Source organism: Crinia signifera, chromosome 9 (genome assembly GCF_055691185.1).
Source record: "Crinia signifera chromosome 9, ASM5569118v1, whole genome shotgun sequence".
Classification (NCBI taxonomy): Eukaryota; Metazoa; Chordata; class Amphibia; order Anura; family Myobatrachidae; genus Crinia; species Crinia signifera.
This window is the reverse complement of record NC_139225.1, coordinates 84,640,229-84,665,128: the sequence shown is the minus strand read 5'-3', so window position 1 is coordinate 84,665,128 and position 24,900 is coordinate 84,640,229. Positions and strand designations below refer to the sequence as shown.

Sequence of the window (24,900 nt, the reverse complement as noted above, 5' to 3'; positions counted from 1 at the left end):
TCCTGGTGTGAACCTGCATTTTGCGATGTAAAAGCAGTATAAGCAACAAAGTTGAGTTGAAACAGCTTTGGCTGAAGCAGTTGCAAGACCGCTAACTGACTCCGTTAGCTGCTTAGGAGAGGCCCAGAGAGACCCAAATAATATTACATGCACCTTAAAATGGATGCTCTGTTTAACTTCAATACTTGCTTACTCTTAAGCGCAGTATTCATGGCTTACAAACTGTAAATCGCCCAATAAATAGCTGGTAGCCAAATGGAATAAACCCATATCTGCCTACGCACACAGAATGGCCACAAGACCCCAGGAATAGTGGGCAATGCCTAGTGGGCACAGGTGCACTCATTACTGACTGACATTATAAATGATCCACAGGTGGAGCTAATTACTTCACTTATGATTCTGTGAGGAGACCTGGAAAACGTTAACTGTTAGTAGCTCTCGAGGACTGAAGTTGGCTATCCCTGACTTAATACATGCTGAATATAGTCCTGACCCCACTTTACAATGTCAGTAATGTGGGCATTGTATAGTGGGGAGTTTGCCATGATGTGGCAACCGCATCTCCATGCGCCAGTACCGGCCTATTTCCAGACCCATGGCTCCCTGCTGCAAGAATGTGGGACACTTCACCATGGGACATCAATAGTTTCTTCAGGGTAAGGAATGTGAGGCTGCATCACAAAAAAACTTCACACATTTCCAGAGGCAAGAACATGAAAATGAGTAGACAGCAGACAAGGCCAACTGCCAAAGCCCAGTATCGTACTGCTTACGAAGTTGCCACCACCCTAAAAAAATGTGCAGACATCTAGGTCTGGTGGTCAGCTCTAAAATAGGCTTCAGTGCTGAAGCTGACCCAAAACACAATGGTCTGCTTTGTAGTTGGCTTACCACATTTATGTGGTTACAAAGAACAAGCAGAGATGTGTGCATCAGACAAAAGTCTTATCCAAGTAAATTCACAGAGCTACGTAAAAATCTTCTCGGCCTAGAGTAAACATGGATGGAGGAAAAAACTATTTCCTGGTTTAAGTGAAAAGGCTTAACAACCTTCGACTGGAATGTAGTAACTGTTCAGAGAACAGCTCTATCAACATAAAATACAAGAAAAGGCAGCTTGTGAGACAAAGGCCCCATCTCAGGAACAAGCTGAGCATAGGCAACACCCACAAGGAAGACCTACTCCCAAGCAAAGAACTGAAGATCCCCTTAATGTAAAGGCTCCAGTGGAGTTTGAAAGCACCCTGCACCTCCTGCTAGAACAGCATGCCCATCCCGCCTATCCGTCCCTGCATTAGCAGCGGCTATTAACATTAAGCAGATGCTGGGCCTGCCCTCTGCATTAACGTCAAAAGGCCCAAACCGCCGCTCAGAGGTGATGAATGAGGGCCTAGCCCGCCCCCATCATGCTGCCCCAGTGCCTTGCCCTAAACCTATAAGGATCACTACACTTTGGTATTTGAATGACAAAACTAGTTTTCATGATCGCAGCATAATATGGACTACAGAGAGAGAATCTACTTTTCATAAACTTGGTTTCAAAACAGAAGCCATTTTGTAGTAGGTCTCGTTGAAACAAAAGATGCCACCAGGGATGTACGGACGTTTTGTGAATGTCAGCATACTATGACCTGCAAGTCTAGTCTAGACTCACAAGGATTACAGTCACCCATTGATCTTTAATCAGCTGGAGTACTGGAGAAACACTGAAGTTGGAGAAAACCAGTACGCTAGATGAAAATCCCACATGGCATCCACTACAAAACCCAGCGGTTTCTTGGATCTCATACAAAACTATGGAACCTTGAAGTTGTGTTGAGAGGCCATGAGATCCACCTGCGGTAGGCAGATTGAGACCAATCTCCTGGGGGGAAACATTATTCGGTCGAGGAAGTGTGCTTCCCATTTTTCTACCTCTGGTTGAAACACTGCTGAGAATTCTGGAACAAAATCTTTCTTTGTGCCTCCCTGTTGATTTACATACACCACTGTTGTAGCGTTGTCCAACTGAGTACGAACTGGCCAGCCAGTTATGACTGAGACAAAAAGATGCATCAGAGCTGCAGTGCATTGATTTGGGGCAGTACGGTTGGTGCAATAGTTAGCATTTCCGCCTCACAGCAATGAGGTAATGAGTTTGATTCCCACTACAGCCCTAACTGTGTGGAGTTTGTATATTCTCCGCATACTTGTGTGGGTTTACTCCGCATACTCCAGTTTCCTCCCACAATCCAAAAATATACTGATAAGCTAATTGGCTCCCAACAAATTAACCCTAGAATGTCTGTGTGTGCATGTACATGTGGTAGGGAATATAGAATGTAAGCTCCACTGGGGCAGGGACTGATGTGAATGTTCAAATATTCTCTGTAAAGCGATGCGGGATATGTGTGCGCTATATAAGAAACGGTTAATAAATAATAAAAAATAAATAAACTGATCAGCCGAGTCCTCTACGATGGTGACCAAAAACCTTGTATCCAAAGATGTTATGCCACTGCACCCCAATCTTAGGAGACTCGCATACATGGTCATAATGACCCAATCTGGAGTGACCAGTATCATCCCTAAAGGATATTATTGAAAACTAAAGAGAAAAATAATAGAACTGACCCCGAGGGAGAGAGCTGGGGGGCGCTCACCAGAAGTGCTGTTTCCTGCAGCTGCTTTTGGATAGGGATAGTTAGTCCCGTGAAAAGATGCAAGAAAAAACAGGTGTAGCAGCGTACAACTTTGAAATTGAATGAAAAACAATTGAAAATTGGATGATCTTAGATCACATTAGTTTATTATCACTTGATAAAATTTAAAGGTGCATATAGCATATAAAAACAATAAAACATATGAGGACACTGCAAAATATGTTAATAGTCACCGGAGAGTCTGTTCTTAGTATACCCCTGGGAAAGAGAGGTCTATTGAGTGGAAATAGTTACAGCCTATTTGAGGGTACTGGAGTCCTCCAACAGTCCTTAAATCGGTCCAAGATGGCACAAATTACCGATGGCTGTGAGGGGGTAGATGTTTCCAGCCCGCAAGTCCGTGGATGTAAGGACTATTGACAGGTAGTAACTGCAATGGATGCCAAATGTGGTGGTGTATGTTCCTTTTAGGAATTGAAATGGTCCCAGAGGTTGGTTCAGGCTTCTATCCAGTACAGATATGGGGAATGTCCAAACAGCTCACTGACTGGTTTCGCCACTCCAGGTGGCTTTATGGAGTGGTGAAACGCTTTTTGACCACATTTTGTAGGGCTCGTGCTTTAGAACGCAGCAAAAAAAAAAAAACTGAGTCCTCAAAAAAAACACCTCCAAAAAAAAGAAGGTGCTGACAAGGTATATGGGGAGACACTTCAAAAATTCATGATCCAGACATGCTGAATTTTCCAGTCAACATTCTATTGTAACTGTGAAGCTTAAACTGCTTTCACAAGCAGATCATCTAAATAAAAAAGTACGCACCTGATACCACACATGTGCAGCAAGCTCACACTCACTGACATAATCTTGGTAAAAACTTGTGGAGTCATTGCTATACTAAAATTATTGATGATCACATCAGAGTACAAAATGAAGAAGCATATTACAACCTTCTCGAAATACGCAGGGGCAAATTTACAGGTGAGGGCGTCCTAAGCACACCAGTGACAGCCGCCCATCTTGCTTAACTTTATTCTTTTAATTGAAAACAACTGCAAAAAGGAATGCGACAATGCGCATCCCTGACATCCATTGAGGCCTAATACATTGTGAGCATGTATACAGTGAATGGGAAGATTCCATCTGAAAACGATCAATCCAAAAACTGGTGTTTAAGATGTGAAGAGCCAAAATGGTCAAGGAGCCAGGAAGTTTCTTAGCAAGAGTTTTCTCAGCAAGAGTTTCACAAATCAGAGCAATAAATCCTTCCAATAGCAGAGAATTTGTAGCCTTATCTAATATGCTACCCTTTTCTCCAACTGTGGTAGAAAACTTGTAAAAAATACATCAAGGTGGTGAACCTCCAGAGTCTATTCTCTAGCCCATGGAAATTGGATGAACCCTGTCAGATTCCTGAGCATCCATTCTGGAAAAACTGCCATCTGGTGCTGAAATCCTGATAGGGAAGAACCTTCATTTGGTGGACTAAAAACCCTCCATGAAAGAAAAGCTAAAAGCATGAAAGTTATTCACCTGCTTAGAGGCAGACAATGGCTGAAAATTGCTTATTAACATTCCGTAATTCCAAAATTAGGGCGTTATTCGGCATTGAGATGCCCTCTGTGATCTCTAAAAAATATAGAGGGCGCAATTGACCCTGGGTCCAGGTAGTCTTTAATGAGACAGGAGTGCACACAGGAAGAACAATCACAGTTCAGCACTGAAATATTAAGCGCAGCTGGAAGTGTCATGGCCTCTGTTTATTTTGGGATGCAGATGGAATGGTGTTCGTGTATTTTTTGGATTGTGGAGCCACTATAATTGGTGACTAAGATGCACGACTGATTGCGGAGGATCATGAGGAAATCAAACAGAAGAGGCAGGGGAATCTGCAACATGGAGTCCTGTATCACAAACTTCACCAGCACAAAAAAGTCACATTGAAGCTGCAGAGTTCAAATTGGTTGATCATCTACCCAATTTATCAGACCTGGCCCTAATGACTTCTTCCTATACACAAACCTCAAGAAACACATTAGTGTGAAGACTTTTAACGTATGACGACTGTTTTGAATATCAATTACCTAACTTTGGGCCTTATTTTGGTTCATTCTTTCTGACAAAATCCTTCTTAGATGGACAAAACCATGTGCACTGCAGGGGGGGCAGATGTAACATGTGCAGAGAGAATTAGATTTGGGTGAGTAATTTTGTTTCTGTGCAGGGTAAATACTGACTGCTTTATTTTTACACTGCAATATAGATCTCACTTTGAAGTAAAACCCCACCCAAATCTAGTTCTCTCTGCACAAGTAACACCTGCCCCACCTGCAGTGCACATGGTTTTGCCCATCTAAGAAGGATTTTGTCAGAAAGAATGAACCAAAATAAGGCCCTTTATCTTGAATGGATTCAAGAGTTTAAATCACCGATGGGAGAAGTCTACTGAAGTAAATGGAGACTATGTTGACAAATAAATGCCATATGAAGTTAAATGTCTGTTATTCATGATCAGTGTACACACGTCATGACCTGAGGATTTCTATTACATCATAATACAATATACTATAATTATGCTTTATTTTGATACATGAAAATATTTAGCATAAACAGGACAATACACACTTTTGCTAAAAGCTGAGGAAGAGAGACCGCAAAGAGCTCTGTAAGTCTTGTTTTGTCGTCCAACTGGGCTTTCTTTTCTTTAGCAGTCAGTACCTAAAAACCAAACAAGAAATTTGAAATCCTAGATATAATTGCCATAGACAAATCAAAAAGCGAAATTACAAAGACAACGGCCAAAACAGAATCCAACAACACAAATTTTACCCTTTTTCCCGTTCCTCTGCCAACAGGCGGGTGGCATTCTGCAGCTTGTCGGATTGTACAGAGCATAATTTCAATGAGCGCACTTTCCTGCCGGTCTGTTAGTGCTACAAAGCAATGCAAAAATACAATGTTACAACAAATGAGTTTATGTAGCAATGACATGTATTCATTACTGTGGAGTTGGAACAAACAATACAAAGAAGATAGCAAAAATGGGAATTTCAATACTTTAAACGATTTCCTCTGAACCCACTGGGTAAGAATATATTTTTCAAAAGGTTTATCTAGGAGTTTGGGCACTTTAATAATACATACATACATACATAGTCCCAATGTTTTTGGGCGGGCAGGGCGCTGGGGGGTGGATGGGGCCTGCCGATGTCACACTTGTGGGTGGTCCCGGGCCATCGACGTCACAAAAGGGGCATGCCCGGGCAGCGTAATCATGAAAAGGGGCGGGCCCAGACGGGGCTGTCACTAAAAGGGGCAGGCCCGGCCACAGCCAATCACTAAAGGGGGCGGGTCCGGCCCCTTCCGAAGGTGCCGGGGGAAGCGCAGAGCATCACCGTCTAAGGCGACGCTGGGCTTCCCCATGCAAGCAGTCGGGGCATGAACCAGGCTGTTTTAGCAGGGCGCTGCTAGCGGGGCAGGGCGCATTTTGCCCTTAAAAAATTGGGCAGGACGTCTGGGTCCCTGCGGCGCTAGTTCCCATCCGCCGCAGGGACCCCGCTGCTCACTTCACATTCCCCGAAGGGACCCTGCGCTGTGTGGCACTGGGGAGACTGGAGGAGTGCCTGCCCCCTGCAGCCCGTATCATCACCCCCGGACCAGGGTCTCGTCTCCCCTGCTGCAGCATCTGATCCCGGCTCCCGTCCACAGCGAGGCATGGACACATGTTGCCTGGATTACAGGCTGGCTGTCCAGGTACCGGGGGAGGGGGCTGATTTGGACCGAGCTGCCCAGGTACCAGGGGAGGAGGGGACCAGTGTGGGGTCCTAAATACAGTTTCAGACCACCCAAAAAAACGGGTCTGAAACGGGTAGACCCTGCTTTTTTACCATTTCCAAAAAATCACTCTGCACCTTTCAGACCGCACAGATTACCGGTTTAAAACTGTTAAAAATCTGCAAAATACCATTTTTTAGTGCAGTCTGAAAGGGGCATTATTGAGCCAAAGCAAGAAAGCAGGGTACTTGTGTAGTTTCACGGCGCCGCCTCTGAGTTTGATCGGCCACGCTGCAGGCTCGGTGGCTCGCCACGCTATTTAAAATCAACTCCATACCAACATGGATAGTGGAGGTATGAACTATCCATGTTGGCATGGAGTTAATTTACTTTATTTTACATAGTTTGTGGCGAGCGTAGAACCCGGAAGTAGCACGGCACCATGCTGGCGCCGTGAAACTACACAAGTACCGAAAGCAGAAATGTCAAAATCTTGGCCACCAGAGTAGGGGAGAGTAAACTGTGCATTTTAGCAATCCTTGGAAGTCCCACAGTGCACCAGCTTGGGGTTAATGTGCTGTGCATTGCTTACTGTCCAGTCCCACTGTGCAAGTGCAAAATCATCAAGAGCTCTCACGTACAGCCAGACCCCCATTGCATAGAACACAAATCAGTAAGGTCATTTTGGAAATATGTGAAAAAAGACAATAAGCCGCAAAGATGAGCATAAGGCTTTTAATGAAATTTGAATGATATTCTGACCACAGACAGCTGCTGCCCTGCTTTATAGATACTTCACAGGACTTTAGCGGGAATGATATTCCGGTGTTCAAGGTTTTTTTTTGTACATTGCTGGAATTTAGACAACTACTGATTGCAGAAAAGGTATATAGATTTACCTTTCACCCTCAATGCCAAAAGAAACAGAGTAATGAATTATGTCCTGAAAATCAATTCACAGGTCCTAAAATGCTGTAGAATTAAAACTACTTACCCTCCTCGCCATTAAGAGGATCGTCCAACAGCAAACTATTCATACACTCCCAATCCTTCAGCAATTCTGTGGCACAGTCCCACATGCTGTCTACAAGGTATGCAGCATGTTCGTGCAACTGTAAATGAAAATAAATAACTGTATTTAGTGGTGAAATTATATAGAAACCACTAGTTTAAAAAAGGCACGCTTTAACATTCACCAAATAACATTTTAGTTATGAAAACAGAAACTGACTTTTCATTAAGCTTCTATAAAAAGATGTATGTACTGCTCAATAGTGTGCACCAATAAAAAAAGTTAACTATGGCTTGACCAGTCTGCTTTGTCATCACATAGTTAACAGACATTCAAAAAATTTATTGGGGAGGTAATTTAAGAGAAATACTCCTCACTAATGCAAACATGGTCTCCTTGGGTTTCCCTTCAGCAGATCACCTCCACCTTCACTATTTGATATTAAGCCTTGTTGACTGATCTCTAATCTAATACCGCTATCGTACCCTGCCGAAGATCCACCCTTTCCTTTTCCTTCTCATTCTCTCTCTTCTTATGTTCCTTTTTCTATCCTCTCCCTTTTCTACCTCTTGGTTTCTTCTTTCACCTTTTTACTTTATCCTCTTCTAATATTTTGTTCTCACTTCTTTATAAAAATTGTTCAACTGGATCAGGTTTACAATTCACTGCATATGACTCTTCCCATTTTTGTATGTACTTTTATTCATCTGTACTATCGAACTATTTCTCTGTTGTATTGTGATCTGCCAATAAATACATTTTTTTTTTTAAATAAATAAATCAACTGGAGGTATAACTGCAAAATAAAAAGTTCAGGGCACATCAACATGGAAAGGCAGACTGACATAACAAAGATCTAAAAACTGAATGCTTGTTGCCAATCCTGAGGAAGTTTGCTTGTATTGAATATGGCTTTAACAAAATAGTTGAAAACTAAGGCTACAGTACATATATTTTAAATAAAGGTACCTCACTCTCCAAAAAGAAAAACACCAAAGTCTTCACAAGGTTGGCATTTGGGCTAAGCCTTCCTCTTCGTTTCATGATTCCATCATCTTCAGGATCTCGACAACTGAACAGTCTGTAAATTCATCACAGTGTGAGTAATTATCATCATGAGTAATTATACACGCAAGTCAAATTCAAAAAATTTTAGTCAGAACAAGATTTAACAAAAATTCCAGTGTTTATCAGAAAGAAATCAGACCACACTGAATACATGATTTACTGCATTCCTGTGAACAGGCACAATTTTAGCACAAAATTTCTGTTTTCATTCCGGTGGCGGCATCTTACTTTTTGTACAAAAATTCTCCGGCTGCAACAGCGACTGGTCGATGGGCAGAATACACCAGATGATACACATTTTCACAGTCCTCTGCAGTAAGAACTTCATCACTACTTCTACAGAGAAAAGAAAACATTGAACACATTTTAGTATAGTGGAGAATAGCTACTATATTTTCAGGCAGTAGTTTGTGAATTAATGCTGAGGCTCCAGAATAGCATGATGAGTTGGAATGTAGAAGTTTCTGCTTTCAACAGACTTGTATATATTTTACTATATCTGTACCTCTCACTATCAAGAGTTATGATGGACAGTCTACACTAAGCCCTGGGACAGCGACGGATATAAATTGATAACTCACTGTAAAACCAGAGTTAGGAGCTTTATTGCCTGTACTGCCACATCATATTCCTTGTCAAGAGTCATGGATACAATTCTATCCTGTAAAAAGAGAAAACTTCCTTAGTCTAATACAAAACAAAAGATGTTGATAAATGCTTAATTGATATAAATCACAGAAACACCATAAAATACCTTGAAACGACTTGTGAACAACTCCAATTTGGAATTCAACTCTCTGTTGTAATATAGACCTTGCAAAGCGGTTAGACATTTCAGCCGTACCTCCCCTTGCTAAAAAAAAAGGGGGGGGGGGGGGGAGATAGAAGTAGTGAGGGAGCATGTAAGGTACAGAACTCACATTTGCAAATAACACATTTTTATCACAATTTTTTGGGGTAAACTGGACCCTGGTTAAATTATTAACTCCCCTCTTTAAATAATTATCCCACTGCAGGCTTCATTACTTTTTATCCAGGTATTTATTGCAGGACAGAAGCAGAGAACACAGAAAAAAAAAGAAAGAAAGGAAAACAAAATGTCCATGATAACATTTACGTTTGGTAAACTTCAAAGTAGAGAATTAGTGTGTAATAGACCAATAGAATGATTTAGAAAGGGTTGGTTCTGCCAGATCAGCTTCACAACCTACAGCAGCTGGTCACTCTGCCTCACATAGATTCCATATGGAGCCTACCACACACTGGGCAGATGTATTAAGCCTGGAAAAGTAATAAAGTGAAAGGGGATAACGTGCCAGCCAATCAACTCCTAACTGACATTTTTCAAACACTGCTGATATCCCTGATGCGTTATCAACTTCCACTTTATCACCACTTTATTTAGCCTATGGGCGGTATTCAATGAGAATACCTGCGAGGTGCAGCGAATCCTTTTTATGATTCGCTGCACATTCGCCACGTTCCGGAGCCGGCGGGCTCCGGTATTCAACGTGTCAGGGGCTCGCTGTCCCTGACTGGCGAATAAGAGCTCCTGCGGCGATTGCCGCAGGGAGCCTGAGGACGGTGCCAGGCAGAGAGAGATGATAGTCTCTCTGCCTGCCCCAGAACTTTGTGGGGGGTAGGTGGGCTCCCCGGGTGCCAGGCAGCACAGGCTGCCCCCCGGGGGTGCCAGCAGGGGAGCGTATATTCACTACACCCGATCGTAACGATCGGGTGCAGTGAATATATGAATATGTAATGAGCGGCTCGGCTCCGGCGCCCCCTGCTGGCTGCTGTGTAAAAAAAAAATATATATATATTCATGTGCTTACAGCACATGAATAAAAATAGCATGCCCCTCCTCAGAATAAAATTCCTGATTTTTTGACACCAAATGTAAAAAACAAAACACTTTATTTTAAAAGTTCACATTCCACTTCACCATAAAAAGATAGCGATTGCTACTCGGTGAATCATGGTGAAAAAAACCTTGAAATGTATTCGCCATGTGGTCATTGAATAGGGTGATTCACCGTTTTAGTCAGAAATTCGCCAAACAGCACAAATTCGCCATAAAAACATGGCGAATCAGGCTCATTGAATACCGCCCTATGTAGGTACAATAAGCACAATAGTATGTCCTGCAGACATTAAGGCCACCATTCATTGGTATATTCACTTTTTTATGGTGTCATTTGTTAACTACTTTGTTACCAGAGCAGTCATACAAAAACACTGTCATTATTTTAAACAACATTTAGCCCAAATAAAATAAAGGATGGGAAGAAAAAAGAGCAGCTGTTGTGTACAATGATAATGTGAACTTGAAATGACAGGCACTGACATCAGAGCAAACTAACTGAATTAAACACAGATAAAACAGTCAGTCTTCAAAATGTATAGTGGACTGTCCTATGGAAAAAGAAAAGAACATGAGCTGCAGGAATATACATGGGTCTCTACAGCAAGCTTGCCTAAGTGATGCAAATCCCAAGGAGCTTACACCAACCATTCGCTGTAACACAAAAGAGTGTTTCTCTGCAGACGTTCTAAGACAGGGGTAGATGTATGCAGCCGTGAGTGAGGAAAAGTGATAAAGTGCTTGGTACTTTATCACCGGCCAATCAGCTCCTAACTTTTAAGTTATAGGCTGGGTTTAAAATGGGACAGTTAGGAGCTGATTGGCTGGTGATAAAGTACCAGGCACCTTATCACTTCTCCCTTAACACTGCTTCATACATCTACTTCCAAAGTATGTTACAGAGAATTAGACACCATTCACTGTAATGCCCGCTGTCTAAAGAATGGCTCCCACCGCCCAAGAGTGCTTCACTATGTATACATTCAGGTAAATTAAAAGAAAATGAAAGATACTAAAAAAGATACTGCACACTCTGCATTATACTGAGAGTTTTTTTTTAAATGTTTAAAACTGCCCCAAGTGTGTCAGACAAACTCTTCTTCTCCAGCTTAGATTTACTTTAAAACACTGCTATAAGCTGCAAAGAAATAGGCAAACTTTTAGTCTATAGGGCGTTCACAAAATAATAAAATGTTCAAAGAAGAAATAAAACAAAAACCTACCTTGTCATGCATCGTCCAACCAACATATTTTAAATAACTGTCATTTAAGAATGCGTCACTATACATTTTCATCCAAACACCAATCTCCTCTATGCATATTGCTCTGATTTCAGCAATAGCGTCTCTAGAAGAAGAAAAAAAAAGGACTTCATTACATAACAAAAAGTAGAAAAAGCAATAACGCAAACAATGTAATGTACATTTCGAGCCGCATATGGCCATATGAAGGAATTTTTGGTTCTGACCTACAACATCCTTTTTTCGTAGGCCAAGGAGGATGCTGGGAATTGTGGGGTATTCCTCGTCTGGAGGACCGGGCACCAAGGATAACAACTTCTTTTAGAATACCAGTTTTAACTTAATAAGCCGAGGAATAGGGACAGGGGAGAAGAACCATTCAATAGAACACACAACTAAAGGGCAGATAAACAACGGCCAATATAAAACCTAAATGCTGATCTGGAGCGCAATGGTGGGCGTCCAGCATCCACCTTGGCCTACGAAAAAAAAAAAGGATTTTACAGGTAAGACCCAAAAATCCCCTTTTTCTCACGGCCTGTGGTGGATGCTGGGAATTATGGGACATCCTAAAGTGTTGTCCCTTATGGGCGGGAACACTCGCGAGCTTCACTAAGTATACCTCTGCCAAAGGCCGCATTGACCGAGTTGAGGGGGCAAAACTATAGAATTTGATGAACGTGTGAGAAGAACCTTCACACAGAGAAAAAAAAATTGACTGATACCCAGCACCAACACAATGAGGAAAGGGAGGGAGTTAAACCTGGGGGGGGGGGGGGGGGGGGGGTGTGTGTGTGTGTGGGGTGGGGGGGGTGTATGAGTAAAAGCCGAGGGAGGGGGCTGAGAAACAAGGCCAAGATCTCCACCTCCTGGAACCTCAGAATCCCTGCATAAGGCCCTGTCTGCAGGCAAATATTCATTGGTGGACCAGCGGTTTTCTCAGCACTGCTGCCAGGACCGCCAGTAGCACACGCTCCGACCGCCCGCTAGCTGGGAGACTCTTACCTGCTGCCTCTCACTCAGCCGCAGCTCCCTCCTAGTGCAGAGAGGTGACTGGTGTGAGCAGCCGTGGGGTCCGTCCACCAGTCCCCGGGAAGACGATGCCTCAGGTGTCAGCAGTAGCGATATAAATAAAATTAAATTTAAAAAAAAAAGAAAAATTAAGGCCGATACAGCCCTCTCCTAATAATGGCGCCCTGTTCCTCGGAGCACCAAGGGTAAGATAAAAAAAAACACTGGTCTCTGAGGACAGGAAGGGGTATAAGGGAGCTGCACTATCTAAGAATTTGTTCTCCTAGGTGCCTGGTCCTCCAGTCCAGGAATAACCCACAATTCCCAGCATCCACCTAAGGCCGTGAAAAAAATAAACATATATCGTCAAATGTCAAGTAATGCTACAGATTTGTTTTCACACACCTAGCCTCAATGCACCACACAGTGGGAGATGTATGGGGCAACTTGTCTGGTGTATTTTTGCCTCAGTCACAATGAGATGCATTTAGGAAGCACAAGGAGACTGTGCTGATTAGTTTGCTATGGAACACTTCTATCAGTGTACAACTGAGCACACAGATCTATGTAGCACAATGGGACTTGACATGAAAAAAGCAATGTTACTGCACATGAAGCATGTTGTATGCAGATTTAGATGCTTAGAAGCACACATATATACTAAAGTGTCACATATCAAATGAATCTGTAAAGTCCACAGGTGCAACAAATATGCAGGAGGACACATATGCAACTGTGTTTTCCAACAAGGATGATAACTATCAAACCTCACTTTCACTTAAAATGTGGGGTATACTCTTATAGAGGGTACACACTGAGATCAGCACAATTTTTCTATTCGATTTTGCTTATAGAAGCAAAATCAAATAGAAAATCGGATGGGCATTAAATGTTTTTTTTTTTTTTTTTTTACAGTCAATGCAGATTCGATCCCAGACCGAATAAGGGTCGAAAAGAAAGTGAAATCTCACCTATGTACACACCATTAGGATAAGTATCATTTTAATCTTTATCAGTCTAGACATGGGGTCCTCCAACTATTTTGCTCCTCCTTAACATGACGTGAGGAGGCTAAAATTACAGACAATTCAACAGATATTTCAGACTCCTTGAATCACTGCCTGAGAATAGAAAAGTCATCAGCCTGATGGTCAGCAACATGGAGGTCAGGATGCACTTTGGGGTCAGGGCCCACAGTTTGAGAACCGCTGGTCTAGACAAATCACTAAATAAATTATTCAAACAAAATGTTTTGTTTCTGAAAAGCACAGCATGTAATTAGTGCTGGCAATAAGGTTAAACCAACCTGAGATATCTGAGGGTAAATGTAAGGTAACCACTTGTGGTATTTGGAAAGAGTATCAGTCTCCCCCATTTTTGAGTTTTCCCTAGTAACATACCTGTATCTGTGTACAAAAACACCTTTAAAAATTGCATTCATCATGTTTTCAATTTCATCCTGATTTTCTTGTAGCTGTATGAAGGACAACAAAGAGGAGGATATAACAAAAATCCCAATCATCACAACCTTCTCACACAGCAATCCAAGTTCTATATAAAAACCAGAGAGTAAACAACTGTCCAGAAGATATTAGGCCGGAGTTTGCTTAAATTAAGTTACAGATATTTCTACTCACAAAAACCAATGCAAAATGGCTGCCTGCAGAAAAGTACTTAAAATGGCAAACCTCAATTGACTTAAGAGTCTGCATAGCATTTAAATATATTCTAATCAGCTTTAATGGGCAGGTATATTAGCGCATAGTTGGAATTTTGTTCGGGTTTACAGTGCAGCATCCAGGAGGGTAACAAGTAGATAAGTGGAGGGATAGACAAAATGGTTGCCTACAGCCCGACAATCGGGATACCGACATCAGAATCCTGACTGCCAGTGCTCCGACAGGGGAATCCGGACTGAAAGGAGATATTCTCCCTTGTGGGGGTCCACAGTCCTCATAGAGGGAGAATAGTACCTGTACCGAGCGAAGCAACCCACCAAGCCCACAAGAGGCTTTTTTTCGTTTGCCCCCTGTCGGAGCACCGGCAGTCGGGATTCTGATGTTGTATACTGACTGTCGGGATCCCGATTGTTGCATCAATGTTTATATAAAAAGCCTATAAACTGCTCATGCATGCGAATAGCAAGTTAAAGGGGTAGTGGCCTGAAAGAGGCCAAGTTGTCTTGATCGTACAAAAAAAAGTATTTTGGAGTAAGCATTTAAATCCACAATAATAAAATTAAAACAAAAACGTGCACGTTACTTAAAAATAATGAAAATATATCACATTCAAGTTTTTTTTCTGACCTCCTTTCGCTTCTGCAGTAAAAGTTCCAGTCTGTCATTGGCTCGTTTCCCAATTATCTTGTTCCTTTCCGCCTCATACTGCCTTTGTGTATTGTCCATGTTGATGCTCAGGTTAAGAGCGACATTAACCAAGGCTGTCATCAACTTCATAGCTTTTAAATGGGAATGTAAATCATAAGTACATGAAAAGGTGATGCAAAGAATTAAAAATAGGGAAATAGATCTATTTGACTACATACCTGCCAATGTACTTGTATGTCGGAAGGCTCGAACTTGTGAGTCAGATAGTCCAGTGAGGAGAGAGATGACTGTGTCCATCATGTACTCATCATATATAATGCTGTACTGACATTGGCGCACCAAAACACCAATAAACTCGCAAAAGCTGTATTTAAATTTCTTCCATAGTGGGCCTGCCATGGTTAACGGGTAGTCTCCACTATCCTACAAAAAAAGGTAGAATATAACATGAAGTCCAAATACAACAAATATATTCAAATTAATTGCAAAAAAAAGATAACCACAGTTGATGCTGTAATGAACACAGTATTTACTATTGCAAATTTACATACACAAAACAATGAGAAAGCAGAATAGATAAATCAATGGGATGGCAGTAAAACACTGTGGATTTGGAGCGGATGAGCCAGAGCTCTACAGTCCAGAATCCAGTCTCAAAGAATACCCCACTGAGGTGTCTGTAATCCATCCTTCAGCAACCACCACTGAGGTAGCTGAAAATAAAGCACAGATTAGCCACCGGGGCAAATGAATGACCTACAGTAGGAGTGGTGAAAATTATTTATTACCACGTTATTTTTATAGAACATACAAATTCTGCAGAGCTTTACAGAGAATATTTGGCCATTCACATCAGTCCCTGCCGTAGTGAAGCTTACAATCTATATTCTCTACTACATTTACACACAATAGGGTCATTTATTTATTTTGTTGCTAGTCAATTCAATGACCAGTATATTTGGATAAATAAAAAATGGTGTGCCTGGAAAAAACCCATGCAGCTTAGACTAGAGTGAGGCAGTAATGCTAACAAATACACCATCGTTTTGCCCGTTTGGGGATAAGATGGCCATCAACAGACAATGGTGACTATTCAGCTATTAAAAGGTGTGTCAACATGACCATAATCACCGCTGTAAAGACATACTGGGTGAAATGTAATAGGATGAGAGATTCAGAAAGTGAGAGATTTGGTAAGAAATCTCCAGGTTTTTTTAAAGCGGCAATCATTTACACTGCAAAACCAGTTTGATTTTGCAGTGTAAATGATTGCCGCTTTAGAAAAACTGGAGATTTCTTAACAAATATCTCACTTTCTGAATCTCTCATCCTATTAAATCTCACCCACTGAGTGGTCAAGAAGCAGAGTACAAACAAATGGAGGGACTCAATTTTGAAATTCTGAAGGTATGGCATCACATTTAGAATAGGTCTAAAAAAACAGTCTGGCTTTGGAACCACAGACAATAATTAAAGTCATGACGCTCTTTGTTTTCGAGGACGAGGACAAGGACAAAGATACCCATGGGGCCTGGTTCTTATTTGCTCTGTCCCCAGTGCGTTCGCATGTGGGGCCAATGCTTTCCTAATGAGCATTTCTGCACATGAGCATACGCTGAGTGCAATCGGGCACGGCAAACTGCAGGTGTTCCCATGAAACCGCTGGGCATTCCCATTGAAATGAGGCAGTGACATGGCTTCCGGGGGCAGATAGCTGCCATCATCTGCTGACAGCTACCTGCCTTGTTCCCGTACATGGAGCATGCAAAACTAAGGCACCTGAGAGGGTCTTCGTTTTGCATGTTCGTTCCAAATCATTCGATGGTCCCCGCAACCAAGGCTGTGAATGGATATTTATGCAATACATCCATTTGCAGCTGTGCGGGGACCTCGCCGAGCGATAGGCTTATAAAGTACCCAAAAGAGAAGATGCCTCACCCTGGAAACAAACCGTGGAAGAGGGCTGGAGGGCTGAATAGACCAAACAAAGGTTCCGGTTGGACTCTGTCCACAGGAGGTAAAAAGCTCCTTTCTCCCTTACTAGGGGGGATATTCAATCACCGTCGAGCATCTCCCGTCGGGGGAGATGGCCGCCGGCCCCTATTCAATGCCGTATTCCCCGACAGCATTGAACAGGGGATCTCGCAGAACAAGCCCGACTTCACAAGCAGTCGGGCTCGTTCTGCTGAGGACCGATGGGAATTGCATAGCTCGTGGCCGCAGCTCGACTATTCCCACCCGCTTCTCGCCTCGCGGCAGGTGGGACATTGAATCCCGCGTGCTTGTTCTCTGTCGGGCTGTCAGCTTGACAGCCGTGACCCCCAGATTGAATACCCCCCAAAGACAGCTTGATGATCTTGTCCAATTCTGGTTGCACTTTGTTCTGATGCACTAAGGGTACCCAGATACAGACCTGTGGCAAGCAGTCATGGTGGGTTGTGTTGGATATAAGCAGGGCTATTTTTGTGCAGGCTCCAGCAGGAACTGAGGCCCTTATTCTAGTTCACTCTTTCTGACAAAATATTTCTTAGATGGACAAAACCATGTGCACTGCAGGTGAGGCAGGTGTAAAACCCCACCCAAATCTAATTATCTCTGCACAAGTAACACCTGCCTCACCTGCAGTGCACATGGTTTTGTCCATCTAAGAAATATTTTGTCTGAAAGAGTGAACTAGAATAAGGGCCTCAGATCCTGCTGGAGCCTGCACAAAAATAGCCCTGGATATAAGAGAATGGTTTCAGATAAGAATCTGGATGATCAGAAGATTTTTTTGACCCACAAAGTTTCTTTCCATAGGATTTGTTTATTTCAATAAAAACTTTCACACATATAGATACATGTCCAATGCATTTATGTGTAGATCACTGTGGGATGTTTACTCTTGAACACTGTCCTTCACCTCACACTCAGGTGATAAATGTTATACATACAATGGACTTAAAGGTTTGAGTGGGATTCTAAATTCAGATTAAGTGGAAAGCTTGGAGAAATCACACATGAAGTAATTACATAGTACAAAATGTAAATACACATGTAACCAAGCTAGGTGGCCGGGACACTGAGCCATTGGTAGCTCTCGAAGACTGGCTAGCCATGGAGTATGCCTTGCTGCGGATGACCAGCCAAAATTTCCCATGATCCATCAAAGGAGAGGAATGCAGATATTGTAGCTTATACACGGGGAAATAACTTGGATATCTATCGGAGGTCAACGTGACAGATATAATGTCTGTGGGTATGAAAGGCATTTTATCTGACAGTGTATGCCTAGCATTAGGATTTCGTCCCCTGCATGTTATTTACTGATCCTTTCGCAATTTCTTTTACCACCACAGCACATGTAAAATGCTCAGGCCCTTTACTACAAAGCTTTTTTACTTTTTGAGATTAAACACAGATCAAAATAAAAACAAAAACAATTTTCCACATCATATAAAAGTTCAATAAGCCTTATGCTGGCTACACAATGGGCCATAAAACGAACGGTATGGACAATACTGATAACTATATATAGTGCAAATAGCCTAGTGTGTTATGCTAAATATAGCCAATGATGCGCACTCCCGCACATTGTTAACGGAAACACCTCCCTTTACGATGTCAGTGTGTACGCATTATAGGTTTGCCCCGTTACACCGCCGATAAAGTTAATTTCGCCCAGTGTGTACCCAGCATTCGCATACAGATGAGAAATATAATGAAAGTTAAAACTTACCTCATCAAACTCTTCAGTCATTCTTCTAATTATTTCAGAATTTTGCATATGCCGGAACATGTCACCAGTGACAATACCTGTTGGTCAGAAGTCATTTTAAATTGTTAAAGTTATTTTTTCCTCTTGAGACTTGTAAGATAGATAGATAGATAGATATACATATTATACATACACACACACAAAAAAATATTCCTGTCGCAAAAATTTACTTCGCTTTTATAAAAAAGGTGCTAGTATTTTAAATGCACTTGAAACCAAATTACATAGTCTATCCCACTAGGAAATTTCCTATTAAATCAAATTTAACTGCCATTTTTTTCTGCTTCTTTTCATGCACCTCATCATGAAACTACTCATGCAGATCACTAATTAAACATCTTCTGCAAGATAAAACATCGTGATAACTACTAGCCAAATATATGAACTGGGGTGGGGGCCTGATTCAGATATGTCCAGCTAAGTTTTAGAGAGATATTCAATCTCCCGCCACCATTCCCGACGAGGGAAATGGTGGTGGGGCCCTATTCAATGCTGTCTACCCCGACAGCATTGAACAGGGAACTTGTTCACAAGCAGACGAGCACACTCTGCTGAGAACGCCCAGGAATTAACGGGCTCCCAGCCGCAGCTCGCTGATTTCAGTTCACTTCTCGTGGCCGCGACCCTTCTCGCTGCTCGGCAGGTGGAACATTGAAACCCACCTGCAAAATCCCTGTCGAGTCAGCCGGCAGAGCCAGACAATAATGACCAGGGACAGATACAGAGGGGGGCGGAGAGGGCGATCACCCCCCCCAGGCTATAAAACACTTATGCCATCAGCCAGGGTAAACAAACACTCATTAAAGTCCTTCCTCCCTCCCAGCTTTTGTCAGTGTCGGTGAGCCGAGCTCCCAGACGCAGGTCACAATAAATTCTCCTACCGCAGTTAATCAGCAGAGTTTGTTGATTAAGACTTCTTTCATCTATCCTGTCATTTAGACACCCGGTAGAAGCCATTATACACTCACAGCTGCTGCTCCCTGACTTGTGCAGCCTGTGCTCTGAACAGGGCATGTCACCCCTCTCCCCAAATACGGGATAGTGTGTATATATGGCTACCTGGATATGTGTGTGTGCAGGTGACAGCTGTGTAGCCCTGACATTGCTCCCTTTATTACTGGTCACTACCACCCTGATTATTTACAGTAATAATGTCCCTTTCCCACAGAGCCATGTCTCCCCCAGTCCAGCAGCCACACACTCTCTGCTGCCACTAATGTGCTCAGCGCCAAACAGAAGACATTTAAATATTCCCTCTGGACACAACCACTGCTCCAGGAGCCATCACTAGGCCCTCCTCGCTAATACAAGCCTGTCGCACTGGCCATACCTCACCCGTTCACCCCCTCTACCATGGTACTGTCCTCAGATGCCAGGTCCCCCCTGAAAGTTAATGAGGTTGCTACAGAAATGTCTGCTACAAGGAGGTAAGTACCCATTCCTATCATAGCTGTTCACATTGTAGTATTGATTCATGGGCAACAGACAAAATAGTGACATCTGGGGTGATTTCGGAGTAATGGGGCCCAGGAAGGGGAGGATTCAGGACTGGAAAAGGGAGGAGTGTCAAATTTAACCGTAAACCCCCCCTAGGAGAAAGCTCTAGATCCGCCCCTGGTAATGAACCTACATTGAATACACCCCCTAAGTGTGTAAATATGCAAAAGTCACAGCTGACAGGATTTGTAATGAAAATCACAATGGATGCGTTGTAGATCATCTGCCTGTCTATGAAAAGATTGGATGCACATAAGTTGCTAAACGACCATCTTAGTTATCCTAAGATCCTGCAACTTGGCTGAAAAAAGTAAATGTAACCGTGTAAGGGATTGGACAAGCCACCGAAACAATACGGCGGTAACATGTTACGGAGTCGCTATAGCCCCAAATGCCTCATCTGCCTGTCATACACCTTGCAAATAAATCATCACTGGTACCGCAACCTCAGTGCAGTGGGAAAAAAATAACAACATTGACATTGCTTTAATCTCTGAACCAGGCCCATAATTAGCACCAACTTTTCTTTGGCTTTTTTGTACATGGCTTTTATTTATGGGACACATTGCTCATTTTATGTTTAGATCCGTTCCATACAATCCCTTTTTCAGGCAGAAATTCACATACAATGCCGTTGGCAACAACCAACAGACTAATTGTGCAGCATAAAGATGGATTATTATGCCAAACACACACAGATACAACAATGATGCACAGCTTGCAGCAGAAGTGGTAAAATTGTGCAGACATAAAGAAGGAAAGAAAAAAAAAAAAGATATATATTATATAGCAAAAATATAGATATAGTTAGGTCCATAAATATTGGGACATCTCATATTTTGAGCTCAATACACCACCACAATGGTGAACCAAACAAGATTTGATTAACTGCAGACTTTCAGCTTTAATTTGATGGTATCTACATCAAAATCAGAATCAACTTTATTGGCCATGTGTGCTTGTGCACACTAGGAATTTTTTGTGGATTACAGTGCAGAATCAAGCAGGAATGAAGGGGGGGAGGACATTACATACGCTACATTAAGACATTACATCAGGTAAACGGTGTAGGAATTAAAACGGTTTGTATATGTGCCTCCCACATTTTAAGGGACCAAACTAAACAATCCTAAATGTAACTCACTTTTTAATACTTTTGTTGCAAATACCTTGCAGTCAATATCAGCCTGATGTCTGGAATGCATAGACATCACCAGACACTGGGTTTCATACCTGCACTTATTTGCCTTTAAAAAACGCTTCGGTTGTTTTTGCAGAATACTTTGGGTTATTGTCCATCTGCACTGTGAACCGCCATCCAATGAGTTCTGAAGCATTTGACTGAATATGTGCAGATATAATATTGCCTAAAACACTTCAGAATTCATCCTGCTGCTTTTGTCAGCAGTCACATTATCAATAAATACAAGGGAACCAGTTCCATTGGCAGCCATACATGCCCATGCCACTACCACCATCTTTCACTGATGAGGTGGTATGTTTTGGATCATGTGCAGTTCCTTTACTTCTATATACTCTTCTCTTCCCATCCCATCACTCTGGTACAAGTTGATCTCATTTGGTCTCATCTGTCCATAGGAGGTTCTTCCAGAACTAACTGCTTTTTTAGATGTGGTTCGGCAAACTCTAATCTTCCTGTTTTTGAGGCTCACCAATGGATTTACATTTTGTGGTGAACCCCCTATGATCACTCTTGTGAAGTCTTCGCTTGATTGTGGACTGACACATATACAACTACCTCCTGGAGAGTGTTCTTGATCTGGCCAACAGTTGTGAAGGGGTTTTTATTCACCAGCACAGTTGTTTCCCATGGTCTTGTATGCCATTTGGTGTTGCTGAGCTCTCTGGTGCATTCTTTCTGGTACTTATGTAGTATCCGGGCGCCCAATTAACATACGTATGCTTGCGGAAAGCAATCGCATGTCCCGTTTTAGTGGCATGCGATCCAATTTCACTAGTTTATATGCATAGAATACTGATATACATTTGTCAGTTACCATAGCTATGCTTTCTGAATAAGCTTAAGCTACAGAAATAGCATAGTAAGTCAGAACTTGCTTAAGTTCTCCCGGGCACTCACTCTGAGGAGAATAGCTGACAGTGATGGATGCTTCTAAGAGTTCTGCCAGTGTTACAGTGACCGGTGTGCAAAGCACAGGCATGGCAGCTGAGCAAATGTAATGTTCACCATGCCTACATCAGAGGAAGAGGCTGTGCTGTTTATTCAGCAAAAAGAATTTCTGCCCGTTACGCAGACTTGAAGCTCTGTGTTAAGGAAGGGACGTGGCGCTGCCACATTAAGTGTTGCCATAAGAAGGTCATCGTTCGAGCGGACCACTGGTTACTATTCCTGACCCTGGTCCGGTTTGTGTACTCATGGGCACAGGAGCTTACCAGTGTGCAGTACTGCCAGAATCATGTCTATAAAGATGGCGGTGCAGTACAATGGCCTCAAGAGGGAAGCTTGCACCATGGATCTCTTGTCCCAGCCGCAGACCGAAATTGGAGGCTCTGGCATGGTGGTGGAGGTAGACGAGAGCCTCTTTGTGAAGAGGAAATATAACGTTGGGAGGATGCTGCCCCAGCAATGGGTATTCAGCGGTATATGCAAGGAGACAGGGGCCTGCTTCCTGACCGCCGTTGAAAGGCGAGACACCACGACCCTCATGGCTGTCATCAGCGATAATGTCGCTCCCGGGTCCGTGATTTATTCAGACTGCTGGAGGGCTTATAACACCCAGGAACTGCAGCAGGCAGGGTACGAACATTGCAGGGTTAATCACCAAACCATCGAGCGGCTGTGGGAGGCCGCCAAATGGCGAAATAAAAGGCAGAGAGGCACCGCAAGACACCACTTAGAATCCTATCTACAGGAGTTCATGTGGAGGAGAAGTTTGGGAGCAGAAAATCCTTTTGAAACAATTATACACGCGCTGACCCTACTGGCAAAAGCTACTGCAGTGCCCTCTCAGTGACTGTTTTTTAATCATTCTTTAATGTTTTATTCTTCTTATTATTGTTCCTATTCTTATTATTTTTGTTATTATTGTTCCTAATCGTTCAAATGTCATCATTAATCATAATCATTATTAAGTAAATTGCTGTGTCAGATGTATTGTATGGTTGCTGTGAATGGGTTCCTAAACCCCCCCCCCCCCCCACCCCCAACCCGAAGAGTGGTAAGCGCAGTGAGTCCCGCGAGGGGCGGTGGAACGTGTCCTCCCAACCTTTTCATACCCCCACTATCCACGCCGTCGTGGAGTTGATTTTATGCCGAGCGCCGCGAGCCCCTCAAGGGGACGCGGAAAACATGTAAAGTTATCTGCGGGGCTCCCCACACTATATAAAATCAACCCCATGCCGACGTGGATAATGGGGGTATGAAAAGTTTGGGAGGACGCATTCTGCTGTGCTCCCCACGCTTCCGGGGTGGCATGGATAGTGGCGGGGGGGGGGGGGGTGCAAAAACAAACCCAAACAAATTGCACGGGTGCTTCCAAAATGAAGCACCCATCATATGTCATAGCATAGGTGGCCATACAATGAAATATCACATCGCATCGCACGGTGTGTATGGTGCCGTGCGATTGCTGTGATTCAAAAACGTTTGGGAACCACTGCCTTAGGGCCTCCTTTATCTACTTTACCAGCGTCATCAGCGGGATAAACCATAAACATGCAATGGGTCATTGGTTAAATTAAGTTGTATAATAAATTCTCATTTTCAGTACCACTTATATGTTAACATACATAGGACACCCCAAACAACAATATGGGCAGGAATTTGTAGGCACACAAACAAAAAAACAACAACAGATATTCTAGTTTAGATATACAGTTATGCAAGTGGCTAAATGTAAGCAACATCATTGACAACATACCTTTACATCCTGAACACTGAATGAAAAAGTTTATGAGATCAAGAAGTGCTACATCCTTGTTGTGTTTATAGGCTTCTATCCAATCATCAACGACGGACTAAAAGAAAAAGGGAAGAAAGAAGTCCTCTTTTACAGCAGTTCTAATGGAGCTCTACCTTTAAGTTCTAATTAATTCGTTGCTGCCTTAGCAAAGCATATTTTATTTTTTTTAGTTTTTTAACTACATCACCCTTCTTTATACTGCATTCCTTATAAGAAACCAGGAGAAAACTTTAAAATCAAATCTCTATTTTCTTGGGTGTGGGTCATATGGTCGACCATAAGTTGGTCGACACACTAGGACGACATGCGACAAGGTTGACAGGCCATTAGGTTGACAGTCATAAGGTCGACATGGGGTTTTTAGCTGTTTTTGAGCCGACATGGATACAGTCGACATGGACACAGAATAAAGTGCACATCGTCCGCTCACCATGCTTCGGGAACGGTGCCTCGCTATGCTCGGCACACTATTTTATTCCCTCACCATGCCCGAGTGGATGTAGGGCATGAAATACCGCCTGTCAGAACATGTTGGCTGAAAAAAAAGTGAAAAACCCTATGTCAACATTTTTGCCTGTCGACCTAGACCATGTCGAACTAATAACCTGTCGACCTTGACCCATGTTTCCCTTTCAACGTGTCGACCTAGTGGTGTCGACCTTGGGTATTCACAACACTTTATAGAAGATCTCAACTCCATTCCTCAAATACCATAAAAATTTTATTTTGAGGATTGCATTAATCACACAAATTGCTGACCCAGTAA

General features: G+C 42.7%; 1 protein-coding gene across 1 annotated transcript in view; it reads right to left on the bottom strand.

The window, feature by feature from the left end:
- The window catches only part of STAG2 (STAG2 cohesin complex component), a 115,499-nt gene that overhangs the window by 38,580 nt on the left and 52,019 nt on the right, over positions 1 to 24,900 (bottom strand). Inside the window, exons 6-18 of the mRNA XM_083159333.1 lie at positions 24,093 to 24,189; positions 18,655 to 18,731; positions 15,155 to 15,359; positions 14,916 to 15,067; positions 14,010 to 14,083; positions 11,581 to 11,704; positions 9,251 to 9,349; positions 9,078 to 9,157; positions 8,725 to 8,832; positions 8,398 to 8,509; positions 7,411 to 7,528; positions 5,472 to 5,575; positions 5,268 to 5,360 (exon numbers count right to left, since the gene is read on the bottom strand). Coding sequence (XP_083015459.1) covers positions 5,268 to 5,360; positions 5,472 to 5,575; positions 7,411 to 7,528; positions 8,398 to 8,509; positions 8,725 to 8,832; positions 9,078 to 9,157; positions 9,251 to 9,349; positions 11,581 to 11,704; positions 14,010 to 14,083; positions 14,916 to 15,067; positions 15,155 to 15,359; positions 18,655 to 18,731; positions 24,093 to 24,189 — 1,443 coding nt within the window. The remainder of the gene's footprint in view (positions 1 to 5,267; positions 5,361 to 5,471; positions 5,576 to 7,410; positions 7,529 to 8,397; positions 8,510 to 8,724; positions 8,833 to 9,077; positions 9,158 to 9,250; positions 9,350 to 11,580; positions 11,705 to 14,009; positions 14,084 to 14,915; positions 15,068 to 15,154; positions 15,360 to 18,654; positions 18,732 to 24,092; positions 24,190 to 24,900) is intronic.